General features: G+C 37.1%; 1 protein-coding gene across 1 annotated transcript in view; it reads left to right on the top strand.

Annotated features, from left to right (window-relative positions):
* GPR158 (G protein-coupled receptor 158) overlaps positions 1-20,331 on the top strand; it is a 328,709-nt gene that overhangs the window by 143,125 nt on the left and 165,253 nt on the right. The window contains exon 3 of the mRNA XM_059056407.2: positions 10,328-10,430. Coding sequence (XP_058912390.1) covers positions 10,328-10,430 — 103 coding nt within the window. The remainder of the gene's footprint in view (positions 1-10,327; positions 10,431-20,331) is intronic.

The raw sequence follows: 20,331 nt of genomic DNA on the forward strand, positions 1-20,331 counted from the left end.
TTTTAAATTTGTAACAGATGTAAGAATTAACCACATTTCTTAAAATACATTTCATATATGCATTTAAAAATTAATAACTTTCACATACCCGAAGCCTAATGATCCAGAAAACTGATCCATTTGGAGTATTGCTAAAAAACAAGAAGAATGGAAAAATAAAATTCTTGAAACAAAGTAGATTCCAAAGTGACCAGACAGTAGCATCCACTCCTGTGTATGGGAGAGTAGTTATTACTCTCTTTGGAGCCAGACTCCTGTGATTGAATTCTGGCTCTGCCAGTTAAAGCTTTGGGCAAGTTACCTTAGCAGTCTATGACTTAATTTTCTCGTCTTCAAGATGGAGATAATGATAAAATTGATGTAGGCTTAAATGTGTTAATACTTACACATTGCTTAGAACAGGACCTGGCATATACCAAGCACTCGATAAACATGAACTATTTACTATTATGTTATTTACTCTTACTTTGTTATGTATTATCTCATGTACTCTTGCTTTGTATGTTTGGTGATCTAGTTTCCAATTATAACCATAATATAGGAGAGAAAAGACATGTCTAGAAGTAACTCTATATTTTACAATTAAAATATGATAACAAAATAAAGAAGGGAAAAGAAAACATAAAAAGTAAATAAAAGAAAGAAAACAGTACAGCAGTCTGGGCTATTTCTTATATGAGAAAATAGCCATAAACTTTTAACAGCTCCAGAGCGCATTAGTGTACTTCAGCATAGCTCAGTACCTGTTGTTCAAAGTAATGATTCTGACTCATGAAGAAAATGTTAAATTCTGTTTATGGTGTTCAGTTCAGAGAAGCCAGAAAGTATTTCACATTTTAGGAGGATTCCAAAACAAAGTAAAAAGAAAAAAAAAAAGAAAGGTATTTAAAGGTTTATAGAGGATTTTGAATTGTATAAATTTTATTGTATTTGCATCTTTTGCCTACTTCTTTCAGTTAAATTAGTTTTCTTCAGAATGACATGTAAATGTGATCCTTGGGCACAAGCATTGTTTCCACTAAATGCTGAAAAAGATTTCCCATATACGTATCTAATTTTAGCCTTCAGTTTTAGCCATTTCACTGCTCAATGGTACCTCTATACAAAATCTTCATGACTGTCAAGCTGGCCAGGTTTTGCTCTGCTATTATGTTTTACCAGGAGTTGAGATGGATTATATGTCTTGCCAATTATGTGTTGCAATATGACCTGTAGTCTTTACATACATGTTGTTGGGGGAGAAAGACTATTTTGCTCTAAACTCTTTTTTTCAAAAATTTTTAATTGTGGTAAAAATATGTAACATAAAGTTTACCATCTTAATCATTTTTAAGTGTACAGTTCAGTAGTATAAATTATATTCACGTTGTTGTGGAACAGATCTCTAGAACTTTTTCATTTTATTAAATTGAAGCTCTGTGCCCATTAAACAAATTCTCATTTGCCTCTTGCCCTAGTCCCTGGCAGCCACCATTCCACTTTAGTTTTCTGTGAGTTTAATTACTTGAGATACCATATATAAGAGGAATTATACAGTATATGTGTTTTTTTGTGACTGGCTTATTTCAATGAGAATAAAGTGCTCAAGTTTCATTCATGTTATAGCATGTGACAGGATTTTCTTCTTTTTTAAGACTAAATAATAATTCCATTGTATTTTCTTTACTTATTCTTATTTTCTTTACATTTTCTTTACTTATCCATTGATGAACATTTGAGTTACTTCCACCTTTTGGCTGTTGTGAATAATGCTGCAGTGAACATAGGTATGCAAATATCTTTTCAGGACTCTGCTTTCAGTTCTTTTAGATATACACCCAGAAGTTAGATTTTTGGATCATATGGCAATTCTTTTTTGGTTATTGAGTTCTGTATATCAACCCCTTATTGGATATATGATTTACAAATATCTTCTCCCATTTAGTAGGTTGCCTTTTCATTTTGATGATGGTTTCCTTCTGTGTACAGAATCCTTTTAGTTTGATGTAGATTCATTTGTTTATTTTTGCTTTTGTTTCCCTTGCCTTTGGAGTCAGATCCACAAAAACGTTGTAGATGTCAAGGAGATTACCATCTACATTTTATTTTAGGAGTTTCATGATTTCAGATCTTACATTCAATTTTTTAATTCACTTTGAGTTAATTTTTGTATATGGTGTAAGATAGTGGTCCAATTTCATTATTTTGCATGGTAGCAGTCCAGTTTTCCCAACACCATTTATGGAAGACAGTATTCTTTGCCCATTGTATCTTCTTGCCTTCTTTGTCATAAATTAATTGACCATATATGTGTGGGTTTATGTCTTGGCTCTCTATTCTATTCCATTGATCTATGTGTCTGTTCTTATGTCAATACTATACTGTTTTTTAAAATTAATTTTTATTGGACTATAGTTGCTTTACAATGTTGTGTTAGTTTCTACTGTACAGCAAAGTGAATACCATACTGTTTTGATTACTATAGCTTTGTAGTATAGTTTGAAATCAAGGAACATTATGACCTCCAGCTTTGTTCTTTATCAAGATTGCTTTGAGGGCTTCCCTGGTGGTGCAGTGGTTGAGAGTCCACCTGCTGATGCAGGGGACACGGGCTTGTGCCCCGGTCCGGGAAGATCCCACATGCCACGGAGCAGCTGGGCCCGTGAGCCATGGCTGCTGAGCCTGTGCTTCCGGAGCCTGTGTTCTGCAATGGGAGAGGCCACAACACTGAGAGGCCCGCATAACACACACACACACACAAAAAAAATTACTTTGGTTATTTGGGGTCTTTTGGTTTTCCATGCCAATTGTATAACTAGTTCTGATTCTGTGAAATTTGGAATTTTGATAGGGATTACATTCAATCTGTAGATTGCTTTGGGTAGTATGGACATTTTACCAATATTTAGTCTTCCAGTCCACCAGCATGTACTGTTTTTCCATTTATTTGTGTCTTCCTCAGTTTCTTTCATCAGTGCTTTATAGTTTTCAGTGTACATCCTTAGTTAAATTTATCCCTAGGTATTTTATTCCTTTGATGTGATTGTTAAATAGGATTGTTTTCTTGATTTTGCTTGATAGATCATTATTAGTGTATAGAAATGCAACAGACTTTTGTATATTAACTGAATTATCAACTGCATCAACTGATATGCATTTATTTAACAGTTTTTTGGAGGGGTGTTTAGGGTTTTCTATATATAGTATCATGTTATCTGCAAATAGTGATAGTTTTACTATTTCCTTTCCTATTTTGATGCCTTTTATTCATTTTTCTTACCTAATTGCTGTGGCTAGAACTTTCAATACTATGTTGATTAACAGTGGGGTGAGTGGGTATCCTGCCTTGTTCCTGATTTTAGAAGAAAAGCTTTCAGCTTTTCACCATTGAGTGTGATATTAGCTGTGTGTCTGTCATTTATTATATGTGAGCTTTATTATGTTGAGGTATGTTCCTTCTACACCCATTTCATTGACAGTGTTTTTTTTTAATCATAAATGCATGTTGAATTTTGTCAAATGCATTTTCTGCATTTATTGAGATGATTATATGATTTTTATCTTTCATTTTGTTAATGTGGTGAATCATGTTGATTGATTCACAGATGTTGACACATTCTTGCATCTGTGGAATCAATTCCACTGATCATGGTTTGTGATCCTTTTAATGTATTATTGCATTTGGTTTGCTAATATTTTGTTGAGGATATTTGGATATATGTTCATTAGGGATATTGGCCTGTGATTTTGTTTTTTAAGTGTTATCCTTGTCTGGTTTAGGTATCAGTGTAATTCTGACCTAATAAAATGAGTTTGAGAGTGTTCCCTCCTCTCCAGTTTTTTGGATAGATATTAGATCTTTGAAAGTTTGGTAAAGTTCACCAGTGAAGTTATCTTATCCTGTACTTTTGTTTGTTGGGAGGTTTTTGATTACTGATTCAATCTCCTTGCTATTTATCAGTCTCTGCTGCCATCTTGGACCCCCCTTCCTCTGGATGTCATTTCCTTTTTATGTCTTCTTTCATTTCTTTCAGCAATGTTTCATGGTTTTCAGTTTATAAGTCTTTCACCTCCTTGGTTAAATTTGTTCCTAACTATTTTATTCTTTTTGAAGCTATTGTAAATGGGATTGTTTTTTTAAAATTTCCTTCTGGATTGTTCATTGTTAGTGTATAAACACTCAACCAATTTTGTATGTTGCTTTTGTATCTTGGAATGTAGCTGAATATGTTTATTAGTTGTAAAAGTTCATTTGTATCAGGCAGTGGGGGTCTTTAGGGTTTTCTACATATTGAGATAATGTCATCTGCAAACAGAGGTAATTGTACTTCTTCCTTTTCTTTTGGATACCTTTTATTTCTTTTTCTTGCCTAATTGCTCTGGCTAGGACTTCCAGTACTATGTTGAATAGAAGTGGTAATAGTAGGCATCCTTGTCTTGTTACTGATCTTAAAGAAAAACTTTCAGCTTTTCACCATTGGGCATGATGTTGGTTGTAGGCTTATCATATATGACTATTATTATGTTGAGATGGTTTTCTTCTATTCCAAATTTGTTGAGGTTTTTATCATTAAAAGGTATTGAATTTTATCAAATTCTTTTTCTGCATTAATTGAAATGATCGTATAGTTTTTGTCCTTAATTCTGTGGATGTGGTATATTACATTGACTGATTTTTGTAACATGAACCTCCTTGTATCCCAAGAATAAACCCCACTTTGTCATGGTGTATAGTCCTTTTAATGTGATGTTGAATGTGGTTTGCTAGTATTTCGTTGAAGATTTTTGCAACAATCTTAATCAGGATTATTGGTCTGCAGTTTTCTTTTCTTGTAGTATCTTTGTCTGGCTTTGATATCAGGGTAATTCTGGCCTCATAAAATGAGTTAGGAACTGTTCTCTCTCAATTTTTGGAAGAGTTTGAGGAATACTGATGTTAATTCTTTTTTAAATGTTTGTCTTTTGAGACCATCTGGCCCTGGGCTTTTCTCTGTTAGGAGGTTTTTGATTACTGATTCAGTCTCCCTGCTAGTTATAGGTTTGTACATAATTATTGTTTCTTCATTACTCAGACTTGGTAGGTTTTATACTACTAGCAATCTATCCATTTTTCTCTAAACTCTTAACCAACATCTCTTCCCATTTGGATCTGGATTACTCCTAGGAACCTAACTTTGATTGTGGGCTCTCAAGATCTCTCCTTAGGAAGTCTCTGCTGATGGCTTGGTAAGGTTCATCAAAGAAGGCATCCAATCTTTTGAGCACCTACCTCACTCACAAGGGTGCCTTAACTCTTAATATGTAGAGCTTAATTTTTATCAAAGGCTCTCATGGAAGAGCTACCCTTATGGAAGAAGAAGTGCTGCTTTTTCCATTTCCACCCTTTTGGACTTCTATGAAGCTAAAGTAGAAAGATTTAGATTTGAGTGTATAAAATAAAGATCTTTAATATCTGAAATGAACATCTTAATGTTATGGTGAAATTTTGAAGATTTTTTTTCTCCTGTATCTAGTGAGGATCTATGTTTATATTCTAAATTCCTAAGGAGAAAAAAATATAAAAAGCAGTTACTCAGTCCAATTACAGTAAACATAGGTTAAGTAGTCACCATACTTATGGAGATTAAAAAAGAAATTAGCTAGACTAATAAACTAATTGCCTCATCTTAAAAATATATAAGTTTGTTTGGGAGATGGCCAAATTGGAGTAGCTACAGAATGGTGGTGGTGGATGGAACACAAAAGTATGGCAATTTTGAGTGCAAAATTACAATCATTAATAGAAAAATAATCTAAGATCACTTGTACACTCCAAGACAAGTGTGTGTAAGCAACAGCACATTCGGTTCCACACAGAGTGTGTGTAGCGGAATGATATTCTTTTTTTTTTCTCCACTGTAACAGATGATATTCTTTTATTGAATTTAACTGGTTGAACATTTTAAAATTTTTCTTAAAGGATATAAGATAATTTAAGACTAGAACAAAGAATTTGAGGTAACCAATAATTCATATTGCAGTGTTTCCCATAATAAAATTAGGAAGCATTTTTTTCTTTCAAGTTCAGGGGACTTTATATTTGGTGATGTTTATCTAATCAACTAATTATCTAATCAACATGTATTGATGTTTATCTAATCAATAGATTTTTTAACAAACTTCATTTTCTTTCAGCTCTATAGTTAGCTTATATTAAAGAGATACTCTTATTCCAGTAAACTTTCAGATCTGCCTTAAACATTTAAAGTTCTCAACTGAGTCACTGTTGCAGTGGCGAGTCACATTACCAGGGAATTAGTGCTGATTAAATGAATAGCATTAACCTTCAAATTCCAGTGAAGCAGAATATTTAAAGTGCACTGCTGTATTCTTAGTATCTAAGACTTAGTTTGCTTGGATGTATCTTGGCTGGATGAATGTTTAATAAATGTAACTCACAAGAAATTCCATGTTATGCACTTAGTGTCACAATCTAGTTAATTAAATAATGGTACCTCACTGAATTGCTCTTCTCAGTGTCCTTTGCTTCTTCCTTTCTGCCTAACCTTTTAGCCTTGGAGTGTCCTGAGTCTCAACCCTTTGGATCTATTAACTTCACTGCCTACCGACACTCCCTTAATGATCTAGTCTTATCTGATCTTATGGCTTTGTCTATCATCTTTATGCAAATGAATCCCAAATTATAGAGCCCAGACATCTCTCCCAAACTCCATACTACTTTATCAGACTACTTATTTGATATCAGGAATTAAATTTCAAATAGACACTTCACACTTAACATTTGCAAAATTGAACTTATGTTCTCTTCTCCAAATCAACTCCACCTGCAGCCTTTCCCAGATCCTTGATGGCAACTCCATTCTTAAGGTTGCTCAGGCCAAAAACCTGGGAGTCATGCTTTATTCTTCTCTTCCTCTTATACCCCGTATTTCACCTATTAGGACATCTTGATAGTTCTGCTTTCTTCAAAGTGTTCCTGAATCTTATTGAATGATTGTTCTTACAAGTTAAAAAAAAAAAAGTCTCAGAGAAGTTAAGAGAACAGCCCCAAATTCACATAACTAGTAAGTCAGAATTCAAGCATATGTTTTCTGACTGACCACATACAATATGATCTCTTATAATACTAGTGCTTCTCCAAAGTAAGTGTTATAATTGCCTTTTTGTTTATACAATTCAGAAATAGGATCTGACCCACTATATCACTAGACCTTTATAAGTAGGATGTGTTATTTCATTTAGGTGCTGGAGGAATTCACTACACATGCAATAGTTCTTTCATAACTACTTGCCAACCCAGTTGAATTGACTGGTACTTATCTGTCCTTGTATTTTGCTCTGGGTCAAGAAATGTGTTTTCAATTGCAAGACATAATTGGATATGAGTGTGTTGGGTGAAAAAAAAGGGTATTAATGAAATAAAATATTCAAGGTCTTTTAGAAAGCTCTTTTTCAAAGATTTTCTTGCTATTACCTATGAATTTAGAGCATGTATTAGCTCTTGCTACCTTACATATAAATACTTTATTGTTTGCTGGAATTTTCATGATATGCAATTTTGATCTTATTACTAAACATTAAAGCTTAGATTGAGAGATTATTATTTAGATAATTTAGAATTTTCTCTCAAGGGCCTCTGTATCAGAGGGTCACTATTTGTAACTTTCAAATTCACTAAATTCTAAGCTCCTCAAATAAGTTATAATGGCAGAAAGGTAAAGTGTTGGGATCTTGGTAGAGGGCTATCAAAAAAGAAATTTCAGTGTTGATCAAATTCTTGAAACACCCTCTTTTACTGATAAACTGTATTTCAATTGAAGTTATTCCATCCTTTTGTAATTGAATGTAGCAGAAATGAAGTATATATGGTACTGGCACAAAAACAGAAATATAGACCAATGGAACAGGATAGAAAGCCCAGAGATAAACGCACGCACACATGGTCACCTTATCTTTGATAAAGGAGGCAAGAATATACAGTGGAGAAAAGAGAGCCTCTTCAATAAGTGGTGCTGGGGAAACTGGACAGCTACATGTAAAAGAATGAAATTAGAACACTGCCTAACACCATACACAAAAATAAACTCAAAATGGATTAAAGACCTAAATGAAAGGCCAGACACTATAAAACTCGTAGAGGAAAACATAGGCAGAACACTCTGACATAAATCACAGCAAGACCCTTTTTGACCCACCTCCTAGAGAAATGGAAATAAAAACAAAAATAAACAAATGGGACCTAATGAAACTTAAAAGCTTTTGCACAGCAAAGGAAACCATAAACAAGACGAAAAGACAACCCTCAGAATGGGAGAAAATATTTGCAAACGAAGCAGCTGACAAAGGATTAACCTCCAAAATTTACAAGCAGCTCATACAACTCAATATCAAAAAAACAAAAAAACCCAATCCAAAAATGTGCAGAAGACCTAAACAGACATTTCTCCATAGAAGATGTACAGATTGCCAATAAACACTTGGAAGGATGCTCAACATCACTAATCATTAGAGAAATGCAAATCAAAACTGCAATGAGGTATCACCTCACACCAGTCAGAATGGCCATCATCAAAAAATCTACAAACAGTAAATGCAGGAGAGGGTGTGGAGAAAAGGGAACCCTCTTGCACTGTTGGTGAGAATGTAAGTTGATACAGCCACTATGGAGAACAGTATGGAGGTTCCCTAAAAAACTAAAAAAAGAACTACCATAGGACCCATCAATCCCACTCCTGGGCCTATACCCTGAGAAAACCATAATTCAAAAAGAGTCATGTACCACAGTGTTCATTGCAGCTCTATTTACAATAGCCAGGACATGGAAACAACCTAAATGTCCATCGACAGATGAATGGATAAAGATGTGGCACATATATACAGTGGAATATTACTCAGCCATGAAAAGAAACGAAATTGAGTTATTTGTAGTGAGGTGGATGGACCTCAAGTCTGTTATACAGAGTGAAGTAAGTCAGAAAGAGGAAAGCAAATACCATATGCTAACACATATATATGGACTCTGAAAAAAGAAAAGGGTTCTGAAGAACCTAGGAACAGGACAGGAATAAACACGCAGACGTAGAGAATGGACTTGAGGACACAGGTTGGCGGGGGTAAGGGTAAGCTGGAACGAAGTGAGAGAGTGGCATGGACTTACAAATACTACCACATGTAAAATAGATAGCTAGTGGGAAGCAGGCACATAGCACAGGGAGAGCAGCTCGGTGCTTTGTGACCACCTAGAGGGGTGGGATAGGGAGAGTGGGAGGGAGATGCAAGAGGGAGAAGATATGGGGATATATGTATACGTATAGCTGATTCACTTTGTTATAAAGCAGAAACTAACACACCATTGTAAAGCAATTATACTTCAATCAAGATGTTAAAAAAAAAAGTAATGAAGTATGTTAAACTGAATTTTGCTAGGGTTCAGTGATACTCTTTTTTTGTGTGTGTGGTACGCGGGCCTCTCACTGTTGTGGCCTCTCCCATCGTGGAGCACAGGTTCCAGAAGCACAGGCTCAGTGGCCATGGCTCACAGGCCCAGCCGCTCCGCGGCATGTGGGATCTTCCCCGACCGGGGCACGAACCTGCGTCCCCTGCATCAGCAGGCGGACTCGCAACCACTGCGCCACCAGGGAAGCCCAGTGATATTCTTGAAAGAACCCAATATTAAGCTCCTGGGATGTCCATCATGTCTATTGGTGTGATATATTTGGAAAGCCAATCATTATTTTTCTTCACGTTTATGTACATGTAGAACATTTATCTATGAAACAGATTTTAGGTAAAGAGCACTTCGGATCATTAATTTATCTTTTTTTTCCTCTTCTGAATTGCTCTTTAAAGTTTACTTGTTTTGTTATTCCATCAATTTGTATTTTTTAATCCGAGGATGAAATTTGATGAATATTTAATTCTTAAAGGCAATTTCTACATCTTAAATTCTGTGTATCTGTCTGTCAATCTACCTACCTACCTTTGCTTTGGTGGAAATATTTAGCATGGAATCACTTTAAAAAATATTCTTATAGGCTTAAGAAATATCTCATAAGGCAGTAAGATATGTGAGGCATTAAAAACAACTTTGTCTATAATTATTTCCTATGGCAACTGAACGAGTTAAAGATGTATGGCAACTGCAGCTGTAATGGCATATATTTAGAAAGAAAACTACTCTAAAAAAGTGTCTGTTGGCAAACAAACCTAAAATAAAGTTCAAAAATGAGATATTTTATTTCTGGAAAATGTGATACTCTGTTACCATTTGCAATGATGGATATCTGTGAGTCTTTATACTGTGAAGTAAACTATGATCAACGGTACTGCTATCTTTTCTTTCTCATAGTGTATGCCGATTAAGGGCCTAGGATTCGTGCTTGGAGCCTATCAGTGCATTTGCAAAGCAGGATTCTATCATCCTCGAGTCTTCTCAGTGAACAACTTTCAGAGTAAGTGCCCTTTGCTACTGTGCATATATGTGAATACACATAATATCTATCATAATGAATTATTCAGATTTTCTTTTAACCTTGTTGGAGTTAGATGATTAAACCCCCACTGGTTTGGCATTCTTTCATCACTTAAGGAGTTTTTGCTTTAGTTTGTCATCTCCAATCCTCTGGAATACCACCAAAAAAGGTCGGGGTTTTTTTAGGTATATTTTTGTTTTCAATACATTTTATGTGCCTGGAAATACTGTAGCTACTCAGTGAGACCAGTTGGGATTCAATTATTGAGAGGTGTTGCTGCAGAAAATTCCTAAAGCTAATTTTGCTAGTTTGCTTATTTTATTTATGTTTCAATTTGTTTATATGTTAGGGCTCTATGCTGCATGAAGAAGTGCCACAGAGTTAACAGATTAAGGCAACACAATCATATTATCACACAGTTTCAACTGATTAGCTTTTCAGTCAGGGGTTAGCTGGCTCCTCTGCACAGGGTCTCACAGAGCCAAAATCAAGGGGTCGCCTGCGATGTGATCTGATCTGAGGCTCAGGGACTTTTTTCAAGGTCATTCAGGTCATTGACAGAATTAGGTTCCTTTCAACTGTATATGTGAGGTCCCCATTTTATTGCGAGCTGCCAACCTGGGCTTACTCTCAGCTCCTAGAAGTCTCCTCAAGGCCTACTCATGTGACCCTTACTTTTTAGGGCTACCAAGAAAATCTCCCCAGTCTGTTCAGATGGAGTCTTATATAATATAATCATTATATAAGTCATGGGAATGACTATCCCATCACTTTGCCATGTAATGTCACTTAATCAAAGGAAAGCCTATCTCATCAGATTTACAGGTCCACCATCATTCAAGGGGAGGTGATTATACAGGAGATATACAGGCATACTTCATTTTATTGTGCTTTGCTTTATTATGCATCAAAGATATTGTGCTTTTTTTTACAAATTGAAGGTTTGTGGCAACCCTGTGTTGTCAGATGATGATTAGCACTTTTTTTAAATGAATAAAGCATTTTTAAAGTAAGGTCTGTATATTGGTTTTTTAAACATAATGATATTGTACACTTAATAGACTACAGAATGCTGTAAGCCTGACTTTTATATGCACTGGGAAACCAAAAAAATTCATGTGACTTGCTTTATTGCGATTTCACTTTATTGCAGTGGTCTGGAACCAAACCCACAATATCTCTGAGGTATGCAGGTATTCCAGAATCAAAACTTGCTCACCTGGTTGTTTTAATCTTACTCCAGAAGATGTCAAAGTTACTATTTGAATATTGATTTTTTTTTTTTTACTTTACCTCTAGAGAATGCAGTGTTGCCACGTTGGCTTGTAGCCAGTTATTGGGTATAACAAGAAGGAGTGTAGTGGAGAAAGGAGCTACAGGGTTTGGGGTTGCCAAAACTGAAGTACAGCTGTCATTTAGGTAGTCATCCATAAATCTTTCTTAGCCTTATTATCGGTCTGTATAGGAATTTGCATCTCTATGGACATAGTTCAAAGTATACAGTGAAATTTAGACCTGAGTGTCTTCCTCTGGGAAACTTGGTAGACATTTATGGATTTTTTTCTTCTTTTCTTCTTGGAAAGCACTGTTCTTCATCTTGAGACAGTTTACACTTGACTTCTAGTTTCTGGAAGTGAGTAACATTTTGCTCTCTCCTCAGTCATGTAATTCATAGGCTTCAGCCCTTGTTCTGAGTAATAGTTGTTGTAGGCATAATTCTAAGATGGCCTCCGAGATGCTGCTCTCACATGTGCTCTACAGATCTCCTCCCCTTCAGTGTGGGTGGCATCTGAGAATACAACGAGGTACTCACTCCCTTGCTAGGTAGGCTATGTTATGTAGCAAAGGTGGTGGTATAGTTGCTGAAGTGATTATATTGCCTTAAATGACTCCTTCCCATAGTAGCAGACTGGAGAGAGATTCTAGTGCCAGCTTTGAAGAAATAAATTAGCTTGTTGTGAGAGGACCATGTGGCTAGGGCCTGAGGGTGGCCCCTTAGAGCTAAGGCAGCCAGCAAGAAAACAGGAACCTCAGTTGTATAAATGCAAAGATCTGTAGGTTCTTCCAACAGTGTGAATACATTTGGAAGAGGACCTGGAGCTCCAGATGAGAATATAGCCTGGCCACAACCTTGGTTTTAGTCTAGTGAGACCCTGAGCAGAGAGCCCAGCTTCACTGTGCCAGAGTTCTGATCAACAGGAACTGGGACATAATGATAGGTGTCTTCAGCCCTAGGTTTCCAATAAGTTGTTACACAGCAATAGAAAACAAATACAATAGCAATGACGGTAACATATTTTCAGCATGGATATGATATTGTGTGTGTGTGTGTGTGTGTGTGTGTGTGTGTGTGTATAGAAGATCATGGCAATAGCCCAGCTACTTTGGCATTCTTCACATTTATGGTCCAGACATAACATATGATTCAACAGTGAAGGATTAAGGGAATAGGTTTTAGCTTATGTTCTGTGAAGGTATTTTGTATCTGGTTTACCCACATTTATTCTCAGCTCCCACTATGTGACTGAAATAAAACATTTAAATATTGTGGAACTAGAGAATGACTGTGCCATTTGCTTATAACACCACCAGGAGAAACTAGTTAACCTTTAACAACTTATCTTTATTTAATTTGCATACTCCTACTTTCCTCCTTATTTTAAAAGCCAGTGTTTTTCACTGGACCTACTCTCTCTAAGAAGGGGCCGCTTCTCTGCATAAGGCTAATAACTCACATGTTGTACACACAGCAGCTGTGGAAAGGAGGCCACAGTTTTCAGAAAGATGAGCTATATTTGGGCATACCTGTCACTCAGCTTTGACCTCGGTACATACTTAACTAGCACTGGCCTGCCTCAATGACAGAGCAGAAAGCTAGCTAAATGTTATAATTTGAACTCAGTGAAGTGCTCTTTGACCAAAAATATCCTTCCTGATGGCCTTGCCAGGTTGCATGAAAATCTAACAGTATTCATTCCTTGTCCTAAGGACTAGCAGTTTCAACTCAGTACAATATTCTACCAAGGGCTATCCAAACATTAAAAAAATTTTTGGTTTACTATTAGAATTATACTACATATCTCTTTTAATATGTTAAGTTTTTAATCATAGTATCCAGGCAATTCATATGGGCAGTTGTTTTCATATATTCTTGAGGTGGTTTCTGTGAAGTAAGGAATGGCCACATGTATCCCTTGGGCCAAAGTTAAAGAAAGCATCGAAGACCCAATAAATGAGATAATGTATGCAAAACAGCTAGCATAGTACATGACACATAATAAGTGTTCATAGATATAGTTAAATAAGTGAATAAGCAAACATATATAAACACACATCAGTGATACATGTAAAGAGAGACTCCTTAAGTACCACTGGTATTTAGCACTTTGTCTCACATATTTTACTGTATTAGGATAACCAATTGTTTAAACTAGAATTCTTAGAGAAGGAGTGCCACGTGGGTCAGAAGGAGGATGGGGCGGCAGAAGTCTGTAGCAAGCAGTGCTGCATTGAGAAGGGCAACGCAAAGAGGGCTGGGGAGTCAGAGGCATCAGGAGGAAATCAGTTGCTTGATAGGGAAAATGGGATATAGAAAACAGAAAGGGATGCCTCTCAAAGGTAAAATTTACTTATTTATAGCTGTGAATCTAGAAAAAGACCTGAAATTCCCACGTATAGTCTTGTATCCCATTTGGAGAGAGGAGCTAAGATGTGGTGTTGATCTCTAAGAGAAAATGTCAGTGTGATTGTTAAAAATCCTGTTAAAATACGAAGTGATTTAAAAATCTTTATTTAGACCTAGGCCCACAGTAAACAAAGGGCTGGTAAAGAACAACAAAGATACGTTCGGATGACTTGATTTAAAACTGTGCTGACAGCCCAGAGACTGTGTTTCTGGCATCTCTCTTTAGATTGGTGGTCATAGGAGAGCTAATAGGATCTGACATCTGGACAGTAGCAGGATTTCAGAATCGCCAAGTACTGATGTGTAACTGTCTCTTCAAATCCAGTTTGTTCACTTCCAGGTTGTTGAAATACAAGCTTATGACAAGCTCAGCTTCCTCAAATCCATCTATCACAGTTTGAACTCTGTCTTCAGTACAATCTCCTGTCTCTTTCATGGGACACATTACCAGCCTCTCAGTCTTACCTCTCTTGTCTTTTGTCTCGACTTCAGCTCACGTGCATTTCCAGATAAACCCATGTAACAAATGACCCACATCTAAAAGCGACAATCCCTGCTTTGCCAGCTCTGTTGATGGTGGGGGGGAAATGGCCCCCCAAGAGCCGAGATTTAAAAAATGTGTAGTCTCAGAAGAGAGAAATGGAAAACTCTTTGAAAGCAGGTACAGTGTAGGTAGGGATGCTGAGCTCCAGGCAAACTGCCCAGCAGGGCTCACCTGTCTCTGGGAAGCACATCTGTGTGTTGCACTTGGGTCTCACACTCACCTTCCCTCTTCTGTTTCATGACTGGAGAGCTGGACGTATTTGGCTTTTTGCAGACTAAGTCCAGTCTCTAGTCTAATCCCAAACTTGGAATGGATTAAAAGAGTGCCAACATCATATTCTCATAATCAACATCATTACTTTTGCTCTTGGTCTTACTTAAGCCTGGTGACCTGGTTCTAATCACTTTGCTCCAGTTGTAGTAGCAAAATTCTCCACCTAACTGCCTGGGCCTGTACTTTTGTCTGTCATTTGCCTAGTTTTCAGTTTTTACATCTTTCACTAGTCCTGTTTATAGGGATTGGAGTCCAGGCACTAAATGTCTGGCATGTAGGGTTATTTGCCAGTGGAAAATAGGGTTATTTGCCAGTGGAAGAGTTCCCAGTGCTGCCAGTCTTCTTGGACTATTGACTGTCTCATTTACCTTGTTTGTCTTTAACTAGTTCTTTTCAATTATTGGAACACTCCATACCATGTTGGACTTCCCTGGTTGCCGATCTCAGAGCTGTATTTCTACCATGGTTTAATATAATAATTAAGAGCATAGGGGCTTCCCTGGTGGCGCAGCGGTTGAGAGTCCGCCTGCCGATGCAGGGGACACGGGTTCGTGCCCCGGTCCGGGAGGATCCCACATGCCACGGAGCGGCTGGGCCCGTGAGCCATGGCCGCTGAGCCTGCGCGTCCGGAGCCTGTGCTCCGCAATGGGAGAGGCCACAACAGTGAGAGGCCCGCGTACTGCCAAAAAAAAAAAAAAAAAAAAAAATTAAGAGCATAGTCTTTGGAATAAGTCTAATTTAGGTTTGAATCCTGGCTCTATTAACTTACTTGCACTGTGCTAAATTATTTAACTAACCTAAACTTCATTTATGCCATATATAAAATTGGGATAATACCATCTGCTTTATAGAATAAATAAGGATTCAATGATGTAATGAATATATAGTTCTAATCATAGTAGTTGGCATGTATTAAATGCTCAAAAATATTGTTCCTTTTATGATAACTCTGGGAGAGCTTGTGTTTATCCTGCTCATCCCTTTCCTCAGATATTCTGCCCGTTTGCATCCCTTCCGTCGAGTATTTGCTCCGTTTCCCAGCTGAGGAACACATTTTCAAGTCCCAGAGTTTTTCAGCTTTATCCTTAACATGGGCCCTGCTATGAGGTATAATACTCAGCCCACTCAAAGTCTTCCTTCTCCCCTACCAGCTGAAATTTTACTTTGTTAGATTTTTCCCTTAGGTATTTCATTCTTTTTATTTGTTTTCATTATTAGACTGCCAATTAGAGATTCACTTGTGTTAACAATCAGCTTCCCCCAAGTATTAAAAAACCTCTGGCAGGGGAGTTGGACTGTCAATCATTCATACATTAGCTCATTGTAGGAAGTGGAATAGTGCCCACTAAACCCCCAAATACGTGCATGTTCCAATTTTCACAACCTGTGGAAATGGTACTTCACGTGGCAAAAAGGGACTTCTCAGACGTGATTAAATTACAAACATCGAGATGGGGAGATTATCCTGGATTCTCCAGGTGTGTCCAGCCTAATCACGTGAGTTCTGAAAAGCAGAGAACCATTCCCAGTGGTAGTTAGAGACAGATGTAAGGACACAAGGAGGGACGCTTGAGAAATGCTACATCACTGTCTTTGAAGATGGAGGAAAGGGTCCACAAGCCAAGGAATGGAGGTGGCCTCAAGAAGCTGGAAAAGGCGAGGAAATAACGTCTCTCCTGGACTCTCCAGAAGAAAATGCAGCGCTGCTCACACCTTGGTGATAGATAGCCCAGTGAGACGCATATCAGACTTCTGAGCTATAGAAATATCAGAATGAATATAACTGTAGTTGACTCTTGAACCACACAGGGTTAGGGGCACTGGCCCCTGTGAATTTGAAAATCTGTGTATAACTTTATAGTCGGCTTTCCTTATCTGTGGTTCCACATACATGGATTCAGCCGACCATGGATCATGTAGTACTGTAGTACATATGCAGTGAGAAAAATCCACGTGTAAGTGAACCTGCACAGTTCAAACCTGTGTTGTTCAAGGGTCAACTGTGTATTATATTTCATGTAAGAAGCAGTATAGATTTGTGTTTTTTAAGATACCAAATTTGTGGTAATTTGGAGTAGAAAACCAGTGCACTCAGTATGCTTGGTTCCCACTCAGCATTCATTCCAGTGGTCACAGTGGCCATATGCTTTTTCTAGAGGAAACTGGTCATAATTGCAAATGATTGCTGACTTAGACAATTAATAATCTAGCAGGCTCTTTGTATGAGGATGGCCTGTGAGTCAGACAGACGGATTTGAGTCTTATCTCCACTTACTCACAGGAGACTTGGGAAGTTTCTCATATATTCTGAGACTCTCCCCTTATTCATACATCAGGAAGAGTGAAATCTATGCCCTTGGTAGTTATGAGAAGTAATTGAGATAACATGATATCCCCCAAATTACAGTGATTATTATATTAAAGCGAATGTGGAGAATTTAGTCTTTTTATTTATAGTACTTATGTATTGGGTGTTGTGGGGATTGAATAAATAGTCCATAGGCAAAAAAAAAAAAATCCATTCGTGTTTAATAATTTTTTTTTTTTTTTTTTTTTTTTTTTTTTGCGGTACACGGGCCTCTCACTGTTGCGGCCTCTCCCGTTGCGGAGCACAGGCTCCGGACGCGCAGGCGCAGCGGCCATGGCCCACGGGCCCAGCCGCTCCGCGGCACGTGGGATCTTCCCGGACCGGGGCACGAACCCGCGCTCCCTGCATCGGCAGGTGGACTCTCAACCGCTGCGCCACCAGGGAAGCCCGTGTTTAATAATTTTATAATTCAGATCAGAATTGTTCCAAGATCTATCTAACGTGGTATTTTTGTCCAAAGAAAAATACTACTACAGTCACTTAAAAGAAATAAAAATATAGAAGACAATAGAGCAGTGAACATAAGATGTATATGTAAGCATATAGAAATACAGGGAAAGATTGACTATATTCATAGTGAGGAAATATAAATTTAAAAAATTTTTGCACTGGGCTTCATTTTGAGCTTATTGTTACAGCTAGCCATTCATTATATAAGTGCATGAAAGTATATTAGCTAATCCTGATTTTAGGATATTCAAATATGTATTCATGTCCTAACAGTAGCACTCTTTTTGGACAGCAGTGTAAGCATAACCACAGTTTGCTAACTGTTCTCTCCTCATGAATATTATACGTATTGAACCAAATATGCACAGAAATCTCCTGAGTGTGTTGGAGCTACTCATGTGCATGTACCTATTTCCACTTAATTTTTGGATGTGATTTTATCAAGCTGGAGACTGGCGGCAGATTACTTCATCATCTTAAACAGATGAAATAATGAACAAATATATCTTCCCATGGTTAGCTCATTGCAGCATTTTAACTCCAAACATTGATTGATGAATACGTTCCCTCCAGTTTTAATGAAAAATCAGATATGTGTACGGAAAAGAAGATGTTTACCCTAATAATGATTTCAGATGAGCATTATCTGTATGGAGAGCTAATGCTGAGCCCTCAGTGTCTGTGACTTGATTCTTTGTTACTTCCGGCTTAGTTATGTTCATTGTCTGTGACTCGTCCTTTTCTCTCATGCCTGTTGAATGGAAAGGAGGGGTCTGTGAAATATAAACACATGGGGCTGGTCTTGCGAAAGTCCAAGCTCTAGGCTGCTTCTGCCTGAACCAGTTCCTAGCACTGAGGGCCACAACACCTCCAAGAAGGGACCTCTGATCAACTGGTTTGTTGATTGGTTTATGTGTCTGAAAATCCATCTGTCAAAAATATTACTGGGCACTGCCTCTGTGCCAGACATTGTTTAGAACTGGAGAAAAAGAAGTGAGTGAAAAAGCGAGGTTTCTAAGCTTCTAGGACACAGACCCATTATCTTCCCAGAACATATTGCAATACCTGCAAACAACAAATGAGGGCAATCTTGAGTAAAATACAACTCACTGTCCAATATTAGTAAATTAGGTCAAATGTAAGAGCTTTAAGGTTTAACAGGCTTTCAAGGGTAGGTATGGTTTCTATCCAGATACTCAAATGTCCAAATGTTGTGTTTTTGCTATTGTCAAAACACTAGTTTATACTTCTGGCACTTAAGTGTCTTAATCCGCAAAACCCTTAATACAGTAGTGGTATTTCTACATAATGTTTATACTATGAAGACCTGAAATATATAACTTCTGCTTCAATCCACCCTCCCCCCTCAAACTCATTCCTCATTTTTTTCTAAATCAGAAACTCAGTGTTTTTCTTCCATAAAATATAGGAAGAAAACATAACTGGGGTACATTTTGAAATATGTGCACAAGTTGTAAAAAAGGTAAATACATTTTGATGTACCAGTTTGACATTTCTATAATTTACTCCCAAGGGGTGTCAATCTAAGAGATTAAGAAAGATGTATGCTTTTTCTAATTAAAAAAAATAGAGGAGGAAGAGCAGGAGAAAAGTTCCCCTTTGTTCATTTGTTAAATCTTCAGAAAAATTTTTAAAAACTAGTATTTTAAGAAAACTTCTAGTAAGTTTTAGTGTTTCATCAGCAGTGACTGAAATTACCAGTTGGATTTTTATGACAAATGAAATTTCTCAATGTATATACAATGTAATTTTTGGGGGGCAGTCGGCATTCAAATAGAGTTTTGCCACATGAGTTTTCTAATGTTACCTTCTAATTCCGTTTGCAATTCCCTTCAAAGGAAAAGGATGGTATTACCATGTTAAAGGAAAAAGTTTAAGATATTTCTACTTAATATTATGTATAAGGACAACTTTCAATTAATGAGTAATGCAGTTTATTCTTTGCTGAACTTTTTTGTGGAAACAGGTATGGCTAGGTAGGAATGACAGCACTATTTTTTTTTAACTTCTTTATTGGAGTATAATTGCTTTACAATGTTTGTTAGTTTCTGCTGTATAAAAAAGAGAATCAGCTACATGTATACATATATCCCCATATCCCTTCCCTCTTGCACCTCCCTCTCCCACCCTCCCTATCCCACCCCTCTAAGTGGTCGCAAAGCACCGAGCTGATCTCCCCTTGCGATGCAGCTGCTTCCAACTAGCTATCTATTTTATATTTGGTAGTGTCTGTATGTCAGTGCTGCTCTCTCACTTTGTCCCAGCTTACCTTCCCCCTCCCCGTGTCCTCAAGTCCATTATCTATGGGAATGATAGCACTGTGAACTGAAATTCAGATTTCATAAAGTGATAGGATGTCTAAGAATATTATTTAAAACTGTATCTCCTCATTTTTGGGGGGTTATTTTGAATTGTCTAATTTATTGTAATAGAAGATTTTTTAAAATCCCCAAATGGGGTGAAATATTTAGAAAGGCATTGTTAATAGTGTTAACTACCCTAATCTTATTAGAATATCATAAGGAGTACAAAATTTTAA

This window comes from Kogia breviceps, chromosome 3 (genome assembly GCF_026419965.1).
Source record: "Kogia breviceps isolate mKogBre1 chromosome 3, mKogBre1 haplotype 1, whole genome shotgun sequence".
NCBI lineage: Eukaryota > Metazoa > Chordata > Mammalia > Artiodactyla > Physeteridae > Kogia > Kogia breviceps.